The sequence below is a fragment of the Mesoplodon densirostris genome, chromosome 1 (genome assembly GCF_025265405.1).
Source record: "Mesoplodon densirostris isolate mMesDen1 chromosome 1, mMesDen1 primary haplotype, whole genome shotgun sequence".
Classification (NCBI taxonomy): Eukaryota; Metazoa; Chordata; class Mammalia; order Artiodactyla; family Ziphiidae; genus Mesoplodon; species Mesoplodon densirostris.
The window spans coordinates 114,040,554-114,063,379 of NC_082661.1; the positions used below are offsets into that span (position 1 = coordinate 114,040,554).

At 36.5% G+C, this 22,826-nt stretch overlaps 1 protein-coding gene across 5 annotated transcripts in view; it reads right to left on the bottom strand.

The window, feature by feature from the left end:
* The window catches only part of LYST (lysosomal trafficking regulator), a 197,310-nt gene that overhangs the window by 103,546 nt on the left and 70,938 nt on the right, over positions 1-22,826 (bottom strand). For all 5 annotated transcript variants that reach the window (XM_060108116.1, XM_060108109.1, XM_060108094.1 and 2 more), the window contains exons 11-19: positions 20,277-20,386; positions 17,954-18,386; positions 17,154-17,298; positions 15,759-15,932; positions 11,904-12,064; positions 10,857-11,047; positions 8,083-8,328; positions 4,372-4,545; positions 2,935-3,084 (exon numbers count right to left, since the gene is read on the bottom strand). In XM_060108116.1, coding sequence (XP_059964099.1) covers positions 2,935-3,084; positions 4,372-4,545; positions 8,083-8,328; positions 10,857-11,047; positions 11,904-12,064; positions 15,759-15,932; positions 17,154-17,298; positions 17,954-18,386; positions 20,277-20,386 — 1,784 coding nt within the window. The remainder of the gene's footprint in view (positions 1-2,934; positions 3,085-4,371; positions 4,546-8,082; positions 8,329-10,856; positions 11,048-11,903; positions 12,065-15,758; positions 15,933-17,153; positions 17,299-17,953; positions 18,387-20,276; positions 20,387-22,826) is intronic.

Genomic DNA, 22,826 nt, shown 5'->3' on the forward strand with positions numbered 1-22,826 from the left:
CAAAATTAACTGCCTTGGGTTGCAGGTCTTGCTGTTTTTCCTGCCATTATTGATGGAAATGAATAATGAAAAGGCCAAGGAATTGATAGACTTAATCATGCTATTCTAATGAAGGCCTCTCTCTTTATAAGACAGGGCCAAGGTGCCCTGAGAGAAAAAGACATATGAAAACTGGAAGACAAAACAAACAAACAAACAAACAAAAAATTGGAAGACGAGGTAGGCCAAGTATGAAAAATTGATTCAGGCCTGAAAAATAGTACTAAAATAGAGCAGTGCCAAAGCAAACAGACAACTAGCAACAAAAACAAAACAACACAGCTAAAAAAATAATTAGGAAAGAAAATCTTATTTCAAACTCATAGTATTTGTGTATATCACTTTTGAATTCAACAAAAAATGTTTTGTTTTTTAATCACACTGTTTTTTAATGCTCAAATTAGCATCCTCTTTTGAAATACTAAAATAGCTGTCCAATTTTTAGTTAAGATTTGATCTTCCAATCTACAATAGAGCTATTTCTTTATTACATGTTTATATTTATACTGCCTTTGATCCAACTTGTTTGTATTTACTATCACAATGTTCATTTGCTTTCTCTCCCTGAAACATTAAGTGTATTTTTATACATATATATATGTGTGTGTGTGTGTATATACATATATATATATATGGATTTTTTAAATTCTGAAAGTATTTATTCAGAATGAGAAATCACAACAAAATAGAAAGTTTTTTTTTGTTTTGTTTTGTTTTGTTTTGTGGTACGTGGGCCTCTCACTGTTGTGGCCTCTCCCATTGTGGAGCACAGGCTCCAGACGCGCAGGCTCAGCGGCCATGGCTCACAGGCCTAGCCGCTCCGCGGCATGTGGGATCTTCCTGGACCGGGGCACGAACCCGTGTCCCCTGCATCGGCAGGAGGACTCTCAACCACTGAGCCACCAGGGAAGCCCCAAAATAGAAAGTTTTAAAAACTGACAATACCATAAAATCCAGAAAAAGCAATAGTTAGCTGCCTGACACAGCTCTGTAATACTTGCCCCCTGTGTTTTGCAGGAGCATATTCTTTGACTGCTTCTTCATATAACAATAATTTTGTAATATAATTTTATATAGGAAGAACAGAAAAATAATTTTGTCTTTCCTCTACCATGTTTGGTCAAAATTTGTGTTTGTTAATGACAGATTAGAAGTGTTTCCTTCAGCTTCCTAACTCATTATTGATAGTGAGTAAATCTGGGGGGGCTGTTGCCAAATTTGGAAGTAACCAAATTTTAAAAAATTCTAAAGGTACACACTTTGAACTGGTCTTTAATTACGCCTGATGATACTGTTGTTATACGCTAAATAACTCTGGACAATCTACAGTCTACACTAGAACTAAGGAGGCTCTATGAGCCACACCATGAAGGCTATGCTTATAACTAGGGCAGAAAGGAAACAGCCCTATATTCATTCCCTGGCTGGGTCCTTGTGAAGACTACCTGATCCATCCAGCTGTTGAGATGCTTTGCCTAGACCTAAGATAAAAGCATGTTCCTTAGCTTATGCCTATCATGAAGCCAAGACTTCATAGACTTGCCCTGTATACTGATACAGCTCTATGACTTCTGGGTAACGTGGCTCCCTTACTCAGAAGTGTGTCTATTTCCCTCTCCTTGACTCTCTCTCCACACTCTTAGCAGGACCCCTTTCAGAGTTTATGGTAAATGCAAGTCTCCAATTGATTCAAATGTTCTCCAGCCGAGTACTGCTCTAGCTACTACCAGCAGCCCAAGCTCTGATCCTGACCCTCCAGATCAGCATTATCCAGGGCTGTCTAAAACCTTGCACAGAAATTAATCTCCAGATTTCCATCTACAATTAGCATTACGTTGAAGTGGTAAATTTGTTCTGTTCTCCAAAAGAATGATTGGATGAATATTTAAAAGTAAATGCCTTTTTGTGCACCAAAGGAAACAATCAACAGAGTGAAAAGGCAACCTACAGAAAGGGAGAAAATACTTGCAAACCATATATGAAATAAGGATTAATATGCAGAATATATAAAGAACTCCTATAACTCATTAACAAAAAATCAAATAACCCAGTTAAAAAATGGTCAAAGGACTTGAATGGACATCTCTTCAAAGAAGATATACAAAGGGCCAATAAGTATATGAAAAGATGCTCATCATCACTAATCATCAGGAAAATAAATGCAAATCAAAACCACAACAAACTATTACCTCATACCCTATAGAATAGGCACTATCAAAAAATAACAACTGTTTAGTGAGAATGTAAAAAATTTGGATCACTTGCACATTGTTGGTAGGATTGTAAAATGGTGCTTCTCTTACAGAAAATAGTATGGAGGTTCCTCAAAAAGTTAAAAATAGAACTACTATATGATTCAGCAATCTTACTTCTGCATACATATCTAAAATAATTGAAAACAGGATCTCAGAGAGACCTCTGCACATCCATGTTCACTGTAACATAAGTCACAATGGCCAACATGTGGAAGCAAGCTAAGTGTGCATGACATGAACAGATAAAGAAAATGTGGGATACACATACAATGGGATATTATTCTGACTTAAAAAAGAAAAAAATCTTGTCATATGCTACAACACAGATGAACCTTGAGGACATAATGCAAAGTCAAATAAGCCAATCACAAAAAGACAAACACTGAATGATTCCACTTGTATTAAGTATCTAATGTAATCAGACTCATAGCAATAGAATGTAAAATGGTGGTTGCCAGGGACTGGGGGCAGGGGAAATGGGGAGTTGTTGTCCAATGGGTAGAGTTTCAGTCAAACAAGATGAAAAAGTTCTAGAGAAGTGCCATACGACAAAGTGTATACAGTTAATACTGTACTGTACATGTAAAAATTGTTAAGTGTAAATTCACAAGTGTTTTTTTACCACAAAAATAGTACATGCCTCTGCTTTATTCCATATCCTCCAGTCTAGCAACAGCTCCTCTAGCAGCTTAACATCCTGGATTATAGCATTAGACTCGGCATCCAACTTAAATTCTCCATTCTCATTGATATGAATAATATCTTCATCACAGCAACCTTCAAGAAGGGTCTATGGAAAAACAACATTAACACAAGATGCATCAACAGTTAATCCAGAAATTCAAAAGAAATATTAAGCTTTCAATCTTAGCAGTCATAACATAAAATTCAAAGGAAAACTAGTGAATAACTCAACATTTCACCAAGTATCTTTAAATTGTTTTGTAAAACAATTCAAGTAATGCGAAAACCCCCAAATTTCAAATATTTATAAATGACTATTCAGTTTCAAATATGGGGTAAAAGAAACCACATCCTATTTTTTAAATTCAATGAATCTGTTGGGTTTTAAATTTTTTCCAAGAAGCATTCATGCCACAAATGTAAGGATCTTGACAGTTTCAAGAGTTGGGGTTTGGGGGCATGGGAAGAGGCATGGTCTTTTGCCTTAGTACTAGTACCCTCAGAGAGAAATATTTTCACAATGTTACCAAATGCTTTTAGTTAGAAAGGTACTTAAATATATGATGACAGCTGGATCACAATAAAAGCTAATAAGGCTTTAAGATGCTAACTCTATAGCAGCATTGCCTAACGGGAACGGCACAGCACTAGGTGTCTGGAGAACTAGGTTCTCTTCCATAACTGCGGGAGCTGAAGCAAACAGCGATCTCTCTGTGGGTTTCACTTTCACTAATCTACAGAATGAGGGGCCGGCCAAGGAGACATTGCTGGCTAATCAAGATCTAAAAATCTTAATTTTTTTCTTTTACTCTTCTAAAATGTTTTAAAGGCAATTAAAATGTAATTATTTAAATGATGAAAAACCCAGAAGAGCCTTACTTTGATTAAATATATACTATTGAGTTTCCTTCATTTTCTTCAGGAATAACTGAAACACAAAACTCTATTATTGGAAGACTTTAATGAAGAGGTATCACTGCATATGAAACTCTGAGAATAAGTTGTTTTTGTTTTTTTATAGTGTCAAGAGCCACTTTCATTTCTCTCTTTTTTTTTTTTAGAAAATGTTTGGGGTAGGAGTTTATTAATTAATTTATTTTTGCTGTGTTGGGTCTTTGTTTCTGTGCAAGGGCTTTGCCTAGTTGTGGCAAGCGGGGGCCACTCTTCACCGTGGTGCGCGGGTCTCTCACTATCGCGGCCTCTCTTGTTGCGGAGCACAGGCTCCAGACGTGGAGGGTCAGTAGCTGTGGCTCATGGGCCTAGTTGCTCCGTGGCATGTGGGATCCTCCCAGACCAGAGCTCAAACCCGTGTGCCCTGCATTAGCAAGCAGATTCTCAACCACTGCACCACCAGGGAAGCCCCAAAGAATAAGTTTTATGAGAACCTACCTACCTTCAAAATGTGAAAGCCCACAATGCATTTTTGTTTGATCAACACCTGATGAATCATGGAAAGTCCATTACAATTTTCTAATTCATGTATTCTCTGTTGGTTGTATTTAATTAATGAGAGTATAATTCTCAGTGCTAATGCTTGAGTTTCTTCACAGATACTGAGTTCCACAACCTAAAAAAAAGTAGATATATTTTTTCTCATTTGTTGAGATTAAAAATTTAACATGTGTGGTTATCTTCCATTATGTAACGTCAACCCATTAGTTTCATTTGAAAGCTTATTTTTTTATTGCTGACACTGTAATTACTTAAGAACTGTAAAGAAACAAAACTAAAAACCATAAATTCTCACCTCACACCAGTCAGACTGGTTATCATTAAAAAATCTACAAACAATAAATGCTGGAGAGGATGTGGAGAAAAGGGAACGCTCTTGTACTGTTGGTGGGAATGTAAATTGATACAGCCACTATGGAGAACAGTATGGAGGTTCCTTAAAAAACTAAAAATAGAAGTACCATATGACCCAGCAATCCCACTACCGGGCAAATACCCTGAGAGAACCATAATTCTAAAAGAGTCATGTACCACCATGTTCACTGCAGCTCTATTTACAATAGCCAGGAGATGGAAGCAACCTAAGTGTCCATCGACAGATGAATGGATAAAGAAGATGTGGCACATATATACAGTGGAATATTACTGAGCCATAAAAAGAAATGAAATTTGAGTTATTTGTAGTGAGGTGGATGGACCCAGAGTCTGTTGTACATAGAGAGTGAAGGAAGTCAGAAAGAGAAAAACAAATACCGTATGCTAACACATATATATGGAATCTAAAAAAAAAAAAAAAATGGTTCAGAAGAACCTAGAGGCAGGACAGGAATAAAGACACAGACGTAGAGAATGGACTTGAGGACACGGGGAGGGGGAAGGGTAAGCTGGGACGAAGTGAAAGAGTGGCATGGACATATATACACTACCAAACGTAAAATAGATAGCTAGTGGGAAACAGCCGCATAGCACAGGGAGATCAGCTCGGTGCTTTGTGACCACCTAGAGGGGTGGGATAGGGAGGGTGGGAGGGAGATGCAAGAGGGAGGAGATATGTAGATATATGTATATGTATAGCTGATTCACTTTGTTATAAAGCAGAAACTAACACAACATTGTAAAGCAATTATACTCCAATAAAGATGTTAAAAAAAATAATGAATACACAGTACAAAACCCCCTCCATAAATTCCATGTTCATTTGTCTCTTAAATATTCTATAAATTGACTAAAATAACATTGATAACCTTAGAATTCAGTAGCATTTTATTAGTGATCTGAAATGTCAGCAAAATGCCTCAAATTTGTGATGATTAGTCACTCAGCAAACAGGATCTGTGTTCTGTGCTGTGGGAGATGAAGAAGTAATAGGCGTGCTAACTGCCTCCAATGGGGGTCAAATGATAAGATGTACATATAGAAACTATGGATTGTGGCTTGTACTTCAATTCCCCCAGTGCTTTCTGGAAACTACTATATGGAAGAAATACACACCTTATTATGATGATAAAAAGGCAAAGAAGAGTGAGACACTGTGAATGCACGAGAGCACAGAAACTACTTCTGACTCCACTCTGCTCAGGACAGGGAAGCCTACATGGAGAAGAGGGCCTGGAGAGAGAGCAAAACCCTGGAAAGCAGGGATAAATGGGTGGCTGGGGTGGGCCACAGTCAGGAGAGAGGCGAAGACTGGAAGTTCACTGTACATCTAGGAGAATGCAGATTGCCTATTTGGTTGGATGGTGGACATCAGGCTCAAAAGGCAGGCTATAACACACCACTGTAAAGCAATTATACTCCAATAAAGATGTTAAAAAAAAAAACAGGCAGGCTATACGTGTAAGGATTTTTTCAAATTTATTTTTGGCTGCGTTGGGTCTTCGTTGCTGTACGCAGGCTTTCTCTAGTTGCAGCGAGCAGGAGCTACTCTTTGTTGCGGTGCACGGGCTTCTCATTGCAGTGGCTTGTCTTGTTGCGGAGCATGGGCTCTAGGCACTTGGGCTTCAGTAGTTGTGGCTCGTGGGCTCTAGAGCACAGGCTCAGTAGTTGTGGCGCACAGGCTTAGTTGCTCTGCGGCATGTGAGATCTTCCCGGACCAGGGATCGAACCCCCGTCCCCTGCACTGGCAGGCGGATTCTTAACCACTGTGCCACCAGGGAAGTCCCACGTGTAAGGATTTTAAGGAGACTGAATTTTATTTTTGTAGGAAAGGGTGGATACTGAACAAAGTTTCTAAGTTTTAAGTGTAAAAACATACTTTAGAAGTCTTATTGGCAAGATCCTATATGTATGCAAGATAAAAAATTAACCATTTTCTCTAGGATCTAGTCACTGTGTAATAGTAAACATAACAAAATTATATTCAATAACTTGATGAAAGAGGAAAAACCGTTTTGAAATTATACAAAGCTATAAAAGTAGATCACAAAATGCTGATAAGTTAAATGAAAAGCTTTTAATTTTAAAACACTAGGTACTAGATGCAAAAAAAAGTTTGAAAAAGTAAAAGGAGGAAAGACAGACAGCTTAGAGTATGGCGGATCAAATGCTAATCAAATATTTATAGGCTTCCCTGGTGGCGCAGTGGTTGAGAGTCCGCCTGCCGATGCAGGGGACACGCGTTCGTGGCCGGGTCCAGGAAGATCCCACATGCCGCGGAGCGGCAAGGCCGGTGAGCCATGGCCGCTAAGCCTGCGCGTCTGGAGCCTGTGGTCCGCAACGGGAGAGGCCACAACAGTGAGAGGCCCGCGTACCGCAAAAAAAAAAAAAAAAATATATATATATATATATATGTATATATATATTTTTAAGAACAGTAACGATAACCACAAACACTGGTATGTCTCTTATTGAAAAATTAATCAAAAGGTTAAAAGAAAGAAGGCCGGTTAGGGAGACAGTATGATAATGTTGCAGAAGTTATACTTAAGGAGAAAATTTTGAGGATGAAAAAAGATCAGGGCAGCTTTAATTAAACAAGGATATGGACCACAAGGAAGTAGAAGTGATCTGTACTGAAGACACACCATTTGTACCCCCATTTGGATTTTACCAATCCCTGAAACAGTCACATATACTACTGACTGCCTACTCTGCATCAGGAAAGATATCGTGATGGCCCTCAGATGACTAAATGGAATAGATAATTAAACATGTTTCTCTAAAACAGTACCTATGGCATGAGTCAAAATTTTTGTATTTCTCCTTCGCTTTAAATAAAATTCAAACCCAAACAAATTATTTTTGTACTTATTTGACCTTTTTTTTCCCCTTGCATCTGGAAGCTTCAAGGGAAAAACACGTTTCACAAACATTATTTTAAGGAATACATTTCTTCTATATTTTTACTATGGTATGCTTTTCTTTGTTCTCATTGGCAATTTTAAATCTTGTACATTTAACACTTAATTGTTCTAATTGCATTTCTGGATAATAGGAAACTTCTAAAATCTTCATAAATTAAAAAGAAATTTTAATCAAAAATTACCTGTGGTAGAAAGTTTGATGACATTCTAAACAATAGGTGCTTTTTTAATCTTAAAAGTTTAATATAGTTGATATATAGCTTTATTTGTATTCGAAAAGAAATCCTAAAATGTATCAATAATAAAGAGGTAGTTTCTCTTTAAATAAAATTATAAGCAGTGATTCTTACCCTAGCAAAGAGAAAGACAAATATACCAGTTCCACCAATTTCGTGCAGAATGCCTTGAAGTGTTTTACATTCAGTGGGCCGGAGATTCTTTAGATGATAAGGTTCTAATAAGATGCTGTGAACTTCTTTTGAGCTGAAGGGTCTTTGAGAGAGTTGTGTTTTCATTTGACCTTTAAGTCTAATAACTGGCTCATAGATGGTGTACTGAGCAGGACAGTAAGTGGTATACACAACTGAAAGATTTTCCTGAAACACAAATATTTTCCTTCAGTAACTAAACAAAGTTTAAAAAGTAAGTTATTAACTAGCAAATTAATATTTCAAAGTGAAAAGACAACCAACAAATCTTTTTCTTTGTTTTAAAAAAGAAAGACACTACACTAAACAAAGATGGACATGAGAAGCAAGACAGCTCCCCACAAAGGAAAAGATAAGTTTCATTTAGCAGTGATCAATATGTGTAAACCACATCAAGGCTGAGAAAAATTCCAGCTTTGATCTTTTGAGAATAAACATGAAATTATACCTATTATCACCGATAACAACAAGCCCATACCACACTCATTGCATGCCAGGCACTGTTCTATGCATTTATAAATATTAACCAATCTTTACAACCCTATGAGTTGGAGACTCTGGGTCAACGTATTCAAATGTATCTTGGTCTTGAATTTGCTCATGGGCTGCCTACTCATTTAAACATGACTCTAAACTAGATCATTCTTTCTACTAGAATAAAATTCCAGACTATCAGCACACCTAACTGAAACTGAATGGAACTTTCAATATTTCTCCCATGCAGAGGGTAGTTTTGATCAGATTCTGGCTGTCTGTCAAATATTCTATTAACTACTTTTAAAATGATGGTAAATTTTAAATGCAAAATATACTCTGAGGTGCTCTCCGTGGAGGCAGCTGCAGGAGCTCAAGCTTAGGGAAATGAGGTAGATTCAAGATCTTCTCACAGAAGCCGGGGCGGGGGGTGGGGGCTTCGATCATTTTCAACTCGTGGTGATTTAAGTATAGTTTCATCAGGCATCACCTAGCATATAAGCATACCAACTAAACTGACTACACAGTCTACTGTATATGATTATGCTGGGCGAAACAAAATTGTATATCTGTAGTAGTTTTCATTAGAAACCTGATAAAATGCCCAGTTACCTGGAACATGTCCCACCTGACACCAATGCCTTGCCAGGAGGGCACCATCTCTGCCTGACTGCTCACTCATACCTCATAACCCCAAAATAATGAAGTCAGGCTTAAAAAATCTGCTTTCTAAAAAAGACTTTTCACATAAAACCTGTATAATTTTTATCTGTGACAATTTCTGTTGAATTTTATGACTTACAACCTATATTCTTTTTGGGCAAAATAAAAGGATTAAGAATATGTTATTTTTGTAAAAACAAATGGATTAACCAAGAACTAGAGAGTTAAAATTATGTTTTGAACAGACATTTGTTGTATGAGGTCCTTTGTCTTCCTAAAGCAGAGATGCTCAGTGTGTGGTCCCCAACCAGGAGCATCAGCATCACCTGGGAATTTGTTAAAAATGTAAACTCTTGGACCACACTTCAGATCTCCTGAACCCAAAGCTCTGGCCCAGCAATCTACATTTTAACAAGTCCTCTGGGTGATTCTGGTTGGAGAATCATTTCACTAAAGCACGTTTGGTCAACGGTGGCACATTTGGGGTTGGATTAATTCTGAGTTGTATGACACCGCCCATGCGCTGTAGAATACTTAAAATCCCTGGCCCCCACTCAATAATAGTGGACAGCCCAAATGCCCCCAACCCCCATTTTAAAATACTCCTTAGGGAGAAAAAGATTGTGTGCCTAATACCAGATCTTCAGTTAAATTCCACAGGTATCTACTCTGTATTTATTTTACCACAGATATATATTTAACACCACTTAAGACTTAACATGTTTTACAAAATATCTGAACTAGAACTTCTCCTTCACTTTAGTCAAATGTTACAGCTTTAAAATATAATATATTTTGATTGTAAAATATACACCTCATTAACAACAACAACAACAAAATATATCCCAAAGTAGTAGTCTCCAAGTAAGAAATATCTCTGACCTATAACTGTACCTCTCATAATAAAGCAAGAGAAGGAGGAACACAGTTTCATGGCTAGGCCTACCAGCTTTTAGTAGATCTTCTAAGACCATGAAGGGTCAGTTTCCTAGCTGCTATAATGAAAAATATCTATCACAAGCTCCTAATCTATATATTAGTATAACAAAATATTAGAATGTATAAAATGCAATCAAGAGTCTCATATAAGCAGAGTTAGCAATAATTTGAAAGCAAAATTCCTAGTTGTTATTGATATTAAAGAAAGAAATATTCTAAAATCTGAATATGTGTAATTAAAATTAATATAAATAAAAGTTAGTATTTATTTGTAAGTATGGGAAAGAAAGGTAATAAGCAATTTTTTAAGGCTAACACGTGTTATATTTTCATTATATCATAAACATTTTTCTCAAATGATTAATAGGTATAACCTAAACTAAACTGATACTTAGTATAGAAATATAGTTCCAAGGAAAAGCAGATGAAAATTTGAAACCTGAAAATGAATTCTGAGGTGGTCAAAGTATTTCAATTAAAAAGAAAAACATTTCTAAGTAAAGAAAATATTGAGAAACAGAAAAGAAAAACTCTAAAAATCTAATTCCCAGCTAATAACACATTCAATAAACATACATAACAGTTACTATAAAGTTAAAACTTATAAAATGAAAACTTACAATTAGAAGACCAATGTCCACATCTTTGTTGGTCATAAAAAGTTCTCTGATTTGTTCACATCGCAAAATTTCTTTATTAATATATTTGGAGTAGTCATTCACAGGCTTGCCATATTTACATGGCATTATAGATGTATGATTGGGTCCACAAGCATATAAATAAAATGCCTCTTGTGAGCCAATCTTAGCTCCTGAATAGCAAAAAAATAAAGTTATTTACTTAAAATACTCCAACCAAAATTTTTTGTAAAAAACAAGAAACCAAGAGGGTTTTTTTGTTAGATTCTTATAGTTGTTCACTGTATCTTACAAAATTGATAAAGCCTCAGTTTCCAAATTGGTGTAATGAGCAAATAATTTACAGCAAGATTATCTGCTGGATGTAAGATGAATTAATATAGATACATATATAAAGTTAACTGAAAGCTCTTGGTATAATGAAGTCATGAAATTTGTAGTTGCTCTTTAGGCTAAAAGCAGGTTTGGTTTTGTTTTGCCTCTTTTTTTTTTCTTTTTTGTAAATGGAAACTATACCTCAGTAAATTCCTTTTAAAAATAACATGTGGATCTTTATTCCTTCATCCATCCATCCATCTATTCAATAAACACTGTCTGAATGCTATTATGTGCCAGGTTTAGTGATATATTTTTTAAAATCACGTATTTCTTTTTCCCCTAAAATGTGGTATTTTTTAATATAATATACTAAAATTATAAATAAAAGAGACAACCAGTCTAAGTGTACCTGTCATAACAGTGCATTTTCCAGGATTATAAAGTTGATTTAATATAAGCTTCTCTTTTGGGGAGAGTATGGAGGTAGGTTGTACACCTCTACATTAAATGTATGTATCAATTATAAGAAGCACCTAGATTATAAAAATGTTAAAATATTTTAAAAGTACATCTTGGAATCTAGGAAATACAGTACTTACTAAGTACAAGTGAAGGAACAAGGATTAATACTTTATCCAGGATAAATAACTTAGTTTAATATTTGTTAACTGGAAGAAAAATTTGGAAATGCTTTGAAGGGGAAAAATATACCATTGAAAAGAAGTAAATTTCCCAGGTCCCATTTGCCAGCCAATTGCAGAAATTCTTCTTGGGATGATAAACAATGGCCAATCATGCAAAATGTTTTATTGCTGTCAGATGACAAACTTGTTTTTCTTGGAAGCATAAAATCCAAAGTAACATCAGGCTTCCTACGTTAAAAACAAAGTTAAATCAATTACTTCAGTGAGTACTAGGGATTTTTAAAGTATGAATGTTTCAAAACGGGAAATTCTTGAACAAGTTTCTTGGTTCAGTATCAGATAGTTGGTGATGGGACAGAGAGGAGGGCTGATTCTCTTGTGTCTTGGTCCAAGGTGCTGCTGGTCCACAAGCCCCCAAAGGAGGGGAGCAGAACAGAGATGACTGATGGTCCTACACCAGGCCGTGGGAAGTATGACCGGACATTTGCTGCAAGCTTTCTTTGCCACTTGACTTCTGCATATTCGCCTTCCTGGTTTAAGATATAAATCTAGCACCTCCCCCTGATTTTACCAGAAAGTCTCCCATCTCAGTAAACAATTCCTAAAAATCTCATGTCCTCTATGAGGGCTTCAAAAACGAATCAGAAAAAGAATATCACTTCTTCAGGTTTTGCTCTGACAAGGCACTAAAACGCCAATGCTTTTTGGCATTTTCTGTTTTTTCAGTGCTAAATCATTACTGAGCTTTTGATTAGTCTCTTGCTTTTCTTCTTATAAAGGTTACAGGAATCCTTACAAAAGGCACAGTAGGACGAGGTAAACTAACGGTTTCTCCTAGAGAGATACACATGGTGGGAGAACTTCATCCTCTAGTTGAAATGGCGGAGTGCCAAGCTCTACCCCCATTTTAGAAATGTTTTAATCTCCATATTAAGATAATGAAGGTAGCTTATAAAGACAAAGTTTGTGAATAAGACAAAGGACTTAGAATAAGCTAACAATGAGATATTCTATTTTGGTATGTATTTATTTAAAAACTTTCCCCTAAGGCTTTCTGTTTCATACTTAACATATAAATTTAACTATTTTAATAGGAATATTTTTACAAAGGAAAGATGTGAGCTAACTTTTTTTTTTTACTGAGGTATAACTGACATACAACATTATAGTGAGATAACTTCTATTACTGTACAGGCATCTTTCTTGAACCAACTAAATGGCTGTGACTGAAATAGTGCTGCCACCGAGTGGCATTATGACAATACAGTTTTTATGGGTAAAGAAAACCTACTGTAGGGCCTCCCTGGTGGCGCAGTGGTTGAGAGTCCGCCTGCCGATGCAGGGGACACGGGTTCGTGCCCCGATCCCGGAGGATCCCACATGCCGCGGAGCGGCTGGGCCCGCGAGCCATGGCCGCGGAGCCTGTGTGTCCGGAGCCTGTGCTCCGCAACGGGAGAGGCCACAGCAGTGAGAGGCCCGCGTACAGCAAAAAAAAAAAAAAAAAAAAAAAAAAAAGAAAACCTACTGTAAGATCAACGCGAGATGAGTTCAACAAACACTGAAATAATTCATACTATCTACTATGGGCCATATATTCCTACCATATTTGTGTGCTGTTCATCAAATAAAAATTAATAGAAAATATTAATAGGTTTTCTCAGTGTCATTACATCTTGAAATATATTATTTGTAGAAATTATTCTATTAGTTCAGAGAGTGATAAAGATAGTGCAGAATTTAAATCAACAGAATAATATATTCATCCTTGGTCACTTGCTCATTGCTCTATTAATAGATAAAATCATTAACTTGTACCAAAGGGGAAAAAATTCCCTCAAAGTAATGAAGAAATAAGTGGGTGGGTAAAAATTAGTGCTATGTGAATCAAGTGACTATACTCATAACTTCAGAACTAGCCACAGAGAACATCTAGACTCTCACTCTGAACATGTCTAATGATTAGTTTATGATTCCTATATCTGTCAGCTGGCCTGATTCATCAAAACGCTGTCAGGTTAGTAAAGCACAGGGTTTTAAAGCAGGCTCTATCCAGATTCAGAGTCCAGTTTGTGTTTCAGCTGCCCTCCTCACTACTGGTAGGGCTTTGGGTCAGTTACCTTGCCCTACCCTGGGTCTCAGCTGCCTCACATGTAAAATACACCTCTTTCATCATGCTGTTGGGAGGACTAATTGAGGTCATCCATGTCAAGTGCTTACTACACTGCCTGGTGTGTACTAAGAGCTCAAGAAAGGAGGAGGAGAGAGTCCAGGAGACTCTCTCCCAGCCCCATCCCCAATCCCAACTGATCTAACTCAAGGCTCTGGAAACAAACAGTGATTGGCTACTGCTGCCATTCAGGCTTAGGCAGTTGTGAAGACATAACTTCTCAGAAAATATTTTATTTGGACTATGGAAATTGAGCTTCAATGACATATTTTCATGTATATATTTTTTAATGAATAAACTGTTTCCTGTAGCAGACACTGTGGACTGGCTACCCTAGAGCCGTTCACAAGCCCCTTGCCCTGCCTTCCTGAGGCTGGACAGCGGTAAGCAATCAACTCCTGCAGCCACTGCAGCGCTGACCTGTACACAGCCTTCCCGTGGTTCCCACAGGCCCTTTTCTCTGCCTGGCCCACTCACTCTTCCTCCATCCTGCTCATGGAAAGCTCCATCTCCTTCAGGTCTCAGCTTAAATAAACTGTTCCTAGATAGGTCTTCCCTGATGTACCTCCCTTAAGTAGCAAACCTGGTATTTTCTGTCTCAGGACACATTTGTTATCCCCACAGTACTTGTCATGATTTGTACATACTCATTTAATTGTGTATGCTTGCTGTCTGCTTCTTCACGGGACTGCGAGCCCCAAAAGGCAGGGAACGTGTCTGTCTTGTTCACCAAGCCCCCAAGCCTGATATAGCATGTGCTCAGCACATAATAATTCCTTAGTAAGTATTGGATGAACAAATGAATGAAAAAATAGGTTAATTTGTGCTAAGGGTATATGTTATCTCTATGATCTAATCTACTTCGAGGGACTTTTGACAGAATTGGAAGATCATGTATATAATGCACCTGGCAAAAGGTCTGTGACATAATAGGTATGCAATATTTTAGACCATTCGATTAAATCTAGACTCCTCATCCTGGATTCAAAGCTGCTGTCACATAGTATCACCATGCCCACTCATTTTTCTTGCTCATTATTCAACTTAGACTGTTCCTTCCAGCCAGCTTGGTCCTTTCCCATGTTACACTAGTTTCCAATTCTGTATCCCCTTTCATGCTATTTCATTCAATAAAATACTTCCCAATGCTTACAATTTCCAAGATACCTTATAGTTCTCCTAGTGTTACATTTTACATTAAGATATTCTACAAAACATTTCTTATTAATTTGACTCACAATTCTCCTGGTTTGTAAAAGTCATATAGTACTATAACCAAATCTATCACCTGGCATATTTCTAGGACCCTATCTTAATCTATCACCTGATACACTGGCTTATATTTTTCTCTAGTCATTCTAATTTCTTTTGAAACTCTGATTTAATTTAGGTATTAGTTTTATTAGCCACTTAATTTAAATAATTCCTTATGGATTCACTTTATAACATATGGGCTTGATGGACGAAATCATAGGTTCAGCTGCTTGATGTAATATACGTTCTACATGAATGCCTAAATGTTCAGATTTCTGCATGCTCCCCAAATCCAAATATTAATCTTCAACAATTATTTCTAAGGGGAATTAATTTTGTATGAAAGTGATAAATAGGAAAAAATATCTAACTTGACAGACTCTTATGTTAATATATAGTAAAATTTTACCTAAAGTTTTCTGTAATCTGTTTCAGAAGCTGTAACAGAATAATTAAAATTGTAACTGACATTACTAAGTATTTACTAAAAATGTTTCATACCTCTGTCCAGAGATCCATATGGAGATCTTCCCATGGATATTCTTTTTCCCTTGGGGCTGCTGCAAGTAGGTGAGTACTAAATGTTGCCATTTGCTTGGAAGGAAAATATTCTCCTCTGATTCAACCTGTGCTAGTAAAACAGCTTTCGTATCGTCATTTGAATCTATGCACACACTGTACAAAAAGAGAAAAGGTAAAGGCTAAAAACATGAAATTTCTGATCTCAGTTTTTAACATGTATATCAACTACAACTCTAGATATTTAAGTGAAAATAAAAATCAGTTATATTATTAAACTAACTTGAAAAGTCAGTAGGTCTTTGTTTTACACCGTAATCTGCTTAGTTATTTTATTATACTATTACCTCAATTCATGAACTAAAATAGATTTGGCTCATTTGCTAGTTAGGGTTAACAATTTGGGCAATAATCTTCAGAATTCAATTTGCAAAAAAAAATTTTATTACTACTATCTATACAGTCATTGCCTTTTTAGAAATTACAGTGTAATATTTGGTTCGTACAAAAATTAATACATATTATACATAAATATCTAAATGCCTAAAACAAGGATATATTGTTGGTCTAACCTACTTCGAAGGATTACTAAGAGAATTAAGATATAATTTATATAATGTACCAAGTAACCTTTATTACATTTACAGAGCATAGATCCCTAAGCAACATGTTTCATTTAAAGTTTTATAAAGATAGTATCATACTAGTCATATTCACTCAATACAAATAAAAGACTTGTATCTATACTAGTTAACAAAGGAGGTAGAAAAAAAGGACAAGACAGCAAGGAGAACCTAAGCTTATTAGATAGTGGCTCTTAAATATATAATTTGCATGAAAAACTGCTGTCTGATAACAACATAAGATCACTGCAATCTGATGGAATGCTTTCATAGATAAGACTTCAGTAAGTATTTGGTCTAAGATACAACTGAGAATTAACATAATGTACTTCAGAGTTTAATTATAGATTTTTAGATAGAATAATATATTGTTACAAAGGCTGTATTAATAACTGTTAGAATGTATCTTCTTTTTTTTTTTTTTCTTTTTGCGGTATGCGGGCCTCTCACTGTTGTGGCCCCTCCCGTTGCGGAGCACAGGCTCCGGATGCGCAGGCCCAGCGGCCATGGCTCACGGGCCCAGCCGCTCCGCGGCATATGGGATCCTCCCAGACCGGGGCACGAACCCGTATCCCCTGCATCGGCAGGCGGACTCTCAACCACTGCGCCACCAGGGAGGCCCTGTATCTTCTTTTTTTAAATAATTTTTCTATTTTGCTGTAATGATCTTTATTAGCAGACTTCACATTAATGTCTCTTACATAAATTATTTAAATACATGAGCTATTCATGATGGGTTGAGGATAATCATTACCGAAAGATAAAAGTGCCACTGTGGGGATCAGCCCACACTTGGATCATCAGCGCTTTTGATCCCAGTGAGATCATGTGAATACAGCCTTCCTCTAGGAGCTTTTCACCAGGACTCACGCACTCTGCACCTTCCGGTCTGTTGTGCTCTATGAGAAAAAGATGTTAGAATGACCAGTTAAGCAACTGATAAAAAATGAGTGGAAAAGTGAATCTAAAAGATTACAAAGCATGGTTGTTCATTTGTAGTAAATTATTTACCTGGAATGTCTGAACATTCCAGGTAAATAAACAACATTTATTTCCAAACAACATTTCCAAAGTTTAGATGTTAACTCCAAAAAAAAGCATGAAGAGTGAAAACAGTAATTGAGCGCAACAGAAGTTGTTAAATGTTTTAAAATACATGATAACCGAGGGCTAACTGCAGGAATCAAGAGACCACTGTGATGTCGCTGTGCCATGATTCTTTTATCAACTGGACTGGGCCATGGTGACGTCGGGGCCCCAGCCCAGGGAGCACACACCATTGTCACATGCCTTGCACCACCCAAAATCTCTATAATAATAATAATAGCATGCTTTAAAAAAATTTATATTAAAATTCCTTTTAGAAAAATTGTGGTGTTTGAATATAGTCCTTGTTTAGACTCCCTGATGCGTGATCTCTGAATGCCTGCTGAGGCATTCCATGTGAAGAACATGTTGAGAGTAAGTCAGAGCATCGCTATATTCTCAGTGCTCAACTACTATAAAACCGCCGTCGGAAAAATCTTACTGCAACCGATAACGCTGTGGTCATACCTGTTCCATCAAAATTACTATCCAGTAAAATCAACGATTTGTTTCTTTTCTTTGTCTTCTTTCCTTTTTCTGTGGTACTCTCAGCTTCGTGAATGCGCTCCACATTAAACCACAGTGAAACGCTGAAACCTTCCGACAGGTGGGGCCAGCAGTTTTGTCCTAGCAATGGCAAGTGGACGGGGGCTACGTGCCAAGAGGAAAGCAGCTGCTGGGGAAAACTGTCACTGTCACCCTCCTTCTTGCTCCGCGAAACTCGTGCTCTTCTTAATAACCCCATGGCCTTACTGTTTAGAATTGCGGGACACTTTTGTGAAAAAGATGAAACACCATTGCTTAAATTTGGAGTATGCAGCAAAGGGAAGGTTAGATACTGTGAAGGACTCATAGTAATGTCACTTTCAACAATTTTCAGAATACCCAGAAGAAGAATTTCCTAGAGGAGAAGAAAAACCACACAAAACTTTACAATCATGTTACAAGGTACGTAATAATCTTGAAAGTCAGGTTATAAATGAAAATACAAACATATACATATGCATATCAGCATTCCTATTTAAATACCTTCCTATCTACTATATCATTAAAATATTCATTCTTTGTGTGTAGCTAAGATAAAATATGAAACAGAGGTTTCAGTCTTAAAATATATAATCTCTTGTGGTTAAAACCTAAAAAGTTATGAGTTGGTTTTAAGTACTAGCAATTAAATACAATGATTATATCAGGAATCATTTCTAGCAAAAAAAGACGTTTATTTCCAAGTACACTATAGTTGCTTCTATCAATTATTTTTAAATGAGGGATAGAATCAGAGACCTTACAAATGCTTCAGATTTCTGAATGGCATTTACAGCATGACTGACTTCACAAAATTGAGTGCTCCGTTACTTTCCACCTTATTTTACTTGTCTTTTCCCTAATCAAATAAAATTTCTTTCATCTCTGTTTCGTAAACTAAAATAAGGTTTTTAGGTTTATTTATAATTACAAGTTTTTGGTTAAACTCAAACAGAGAATGTACAGAAGAGATGACAGGAAACAAGTATTTAATTAAAGGGAAAAGCAACGACTAAGGAGACAAGTAAAAAAATAGAAAAGATTAACCCAGTACAATAAAATGCATAAAATAACATCTAATGTTGATTATTACAATGATAAATGAACTCAGAAAAATAGAATAGAAACATTCCGTAAATATATAGTCAGTTCTCAATTGTCTACATGAGTGTTTTTTTAACATGTTTATTGGAGTATAATTGCTTTACAATGGTGTGTTAGTTTCTGCTTTATAACAAAGTGAATCAGCTATACATAAACATGTATCCCCATATCTCTTCCTTCTTGCGTCTCCCTTCCTCCCACCCTCCCTATCCCACCCCTCTAGGTAGTCACAAAGCACCGAGCTGATCTCCCTGTGCTATGCGGCTGTTTCCCACTAGCTATTGGTTTTACATTTGGTAGTGTATATATGTCCATGCCACTCTCTCACTTCATCCAAGCTTACCTTTCCCCCTCCCCGTGTCCTCAAGTCCATTCTCTACATCTGCGTCTTTATTCCTGTCCTGCCCCTAGGTGCTTCAGAACCATTTTTTTTTCAGATTCCATATATATGTGTTAGCATACGGTATTTGTTCTCTTTCTGACTTACTTCACTCTGTATGACAGACTCTAGGTCCATCCACCTCACTACAAATAACTCAATTTCATTTCTTTTTATGGCTGAGTAATATTCCATTTTATATATGTGCCACATCTTCTTTATGCATTCACCTGTCGATGGACACTTAGGTTGCTTCCATGTCCTGGCTATTGTAAATAGTGCTGCAATGAACATTGTGGTACATGACTCTTTTTGAATTATGGTTTCCTCAGGGTATATGCCCAGTAGTGGGATTGCTAGGTTGTATGGTAGTTCTATTTTTAGTTTTTTAAGGAACCTCCATACTGTTCTCTGTTACACTAGTGGTTTTTGACCTTGTGTTCCACAGAGCTCCCTTGGGGTCTACAAGGCTCAAGTGGGGTGGTGAAATGGGCAGGGCTCAGGAACATCCTTCAACCTTGCTTCAAAGAAAGTAGCTCCAAAGTTTTCTGTTTTATTTGCTTGTGCAAATAAAACCTGGTAGCCCTGATAGCTAGCCAAAATTGAAGCAAAATGGTTAAAATCGTGTAAATAACAAAATAATCGAGAATTTCACACACAATAACATGGAGCTGACTATATAATAATTACCACATCAAAAGAGGAAGCTTAGTGATTTCTAAATAACAAAAAAATATTCTATTAGGTATCAGTGAAAAAAATGGCAAATTATAGCATATTTACTGTACAAGGAGATTTCTCCAGAAATACTCTCAAAAGAAGGGTTAGCTCTTCCGAACATGTTCTTGAACTCATCAAAGATACCAAAAGATCCACCAGTACTCTCTGGCATGCTAAATTAAAGAAAGAGAGAAGGGGGAAAATTAAAGCCGATATACAATAATTAAAAGAACAGAATAAGCAATTTCACTGAAAGAGATCAAACACTATTGTCACATCTTGAATGGATTATAAATACTGTAATAATCCAAAAATCTGCTGAAGAAATAACAATACAATTAAATGCAAACCAACTAACGAACTGACAAACAACAACAAAACCACTTTTCTTAAAGATTGGTTAGCTCAAAGTAAAATAAAGGTATTATTTAAAGAAGCATAAATTAATACAGTATTTCTTAAATAAGCTGTTAGGTCCCATAAAATAGTCTGCTACCTTCTCATGTTGAAAATGTTTAATTTATGACTATAACTTTCTAAATAGAAAATTAGATGACATTAAGTAAAAGTGGAAGTATTAAAAATTACGAAAACACTAAAATATGACAAATGATTAGTTTGAACACTTTATTCTATCATGGGGTTTACTATGAAATATAATTGGTAATACACAAATTCATATAACTGTCTAGAGTAAAATAAATATTTGTAGCGTATATTACAGCAATCGAAGTATACTTGCATGCATTATCTCAGCCGATCCTAACCAAAAAAAAGTCCTACAAAATAAATATTATCTCCCTTTTGGACATGACAAAATAATTCTGATATAAAACCTGAGAACAGAAGTTATGTTTCAGCAACATGTTTTGTAGAAGCAGTGAACTGATACAGTAGCGTAATGGTAGACATATCTAGAAATAAACTTGCAACAAGACTATAAAATAGCATGGACTTTTTATCCTGTAAGTAACATCAATCAGTTAAAGGTTTTAGAGTAGGAAAATAACGTGATCGATGTAAAGTGTATGTGCTTAGATTTTTTCTTCCAGTTCAAAACTAACAGGCTCCAGTTCAAAATGGGGGAATAGAGATATACACATACATATACATATGCCTTTGTCTATCACCGAAAAGTCACTGAACTGAAAGTTCAGAATAACAAAAAGGAAGAAATCCATACAGGAAAAAAGTGGGGAGGCAGTGGGCATTGGGAGCAGGTCAAGTGAGAGATTTAAAAATATTTCTTGAAGATGGAAGGAGAGATAGACAAAAGAGAAAGCTGCAGCCCAGAATCTCTTTGAATTACAAAGGGGCTCAGAGGAATGAAAAGCCGATCTGTCCCAAATCTGAGGAGGAAGTAAGAACGGGGCTGCAAGCACAGCGATTAATAAAAGGTCCGTCTGTGACATCCACCTCTCTCCTTGATTCCGAGTATACCGCACAGATAAGTCACCTTTTACCTTTATGCCCCAAACCTGTAAACTCTTCTCAAAAGAAACGGAATGGCTTCTGCCAAGAAAAAGCTGAGATGTATGGTGGGATATTAGCATCAGGGCTACCAGGTATAACTGTAAAAGTCTGCAGACTGGCCGAGTTGCCTAACCAAGGGGAAAAACAGGAACTGAAGAGTACACAGAGTACACAGAGAACTCTTAATACTCAACAACAAAAAAAGAAACACCCTGATTTTGAAAAAGGGTGAAGGATTTGAAGAGACACGTCTCCAAAGAAGATATACAGATGGCTAACAAGTACATGAAAAGATGGTCAATGTCACTAATCATTACGGAAATGCAAATCAAAACCACAGTGAGGAAGACATCAGACGAATTCAGCAGGGAGACGTTCTACAGCATGATCAGTCCTCCTCAAAACTCTCAAGGTCATTAAACAGGGAAAGTCTAAGAAATTGTCACAGCCAAGAGGGAACCTATGGAGGTATGACAACTAAATGCAATGTGAATCCTGGCTAAGATCTTTAAACAGAAGAACATTAGGTACACAGTAAGGCAATTTGAATAAACTATGGACATTAGTTAATAATAATATAACAATATAGGTTCATTAATTATAGCAAATATACTAAGGTTAATCTGGGTACTCTGTACTATCTGCTCAATCTCTCTGTAAAGGTAAAGCTGCTGTAAAAAAATAAAACTTACTAATAAAAAAATTAAAAAGCAATCTACATTAAATCAAAATAAAATTTAAAAATGATTTTTAAAAACCTGAAGTACTGATGTATGCTACAACATGGGTGAAAATATTATGCTAAGCGAAAGAAACCAGTCACAAAAAAACCACATATTCCATTTACATGAAATATCTAGAATAGGTAAATCTATAAGACAGGAAATAGATTAGTGACTGCCAGGGGCTGGGGCACGTGCGTGGGGGAGGGTGAAGGGGAAAGAGGGAGTGACTGCTACAGGGTATGGGGTTTCTCTTGGGGCGATGAAAATGTTTTAACATGGACAACTCTGAACCTACTAAAAAACACTAAACTGTATACTTCAAATGGGTGAATGGTATAGTATATTAATATATCTCAATTATATCACAAATATATCTCATGTATACAAGTTATATCTCAGTAAAGCTGTTATGCAA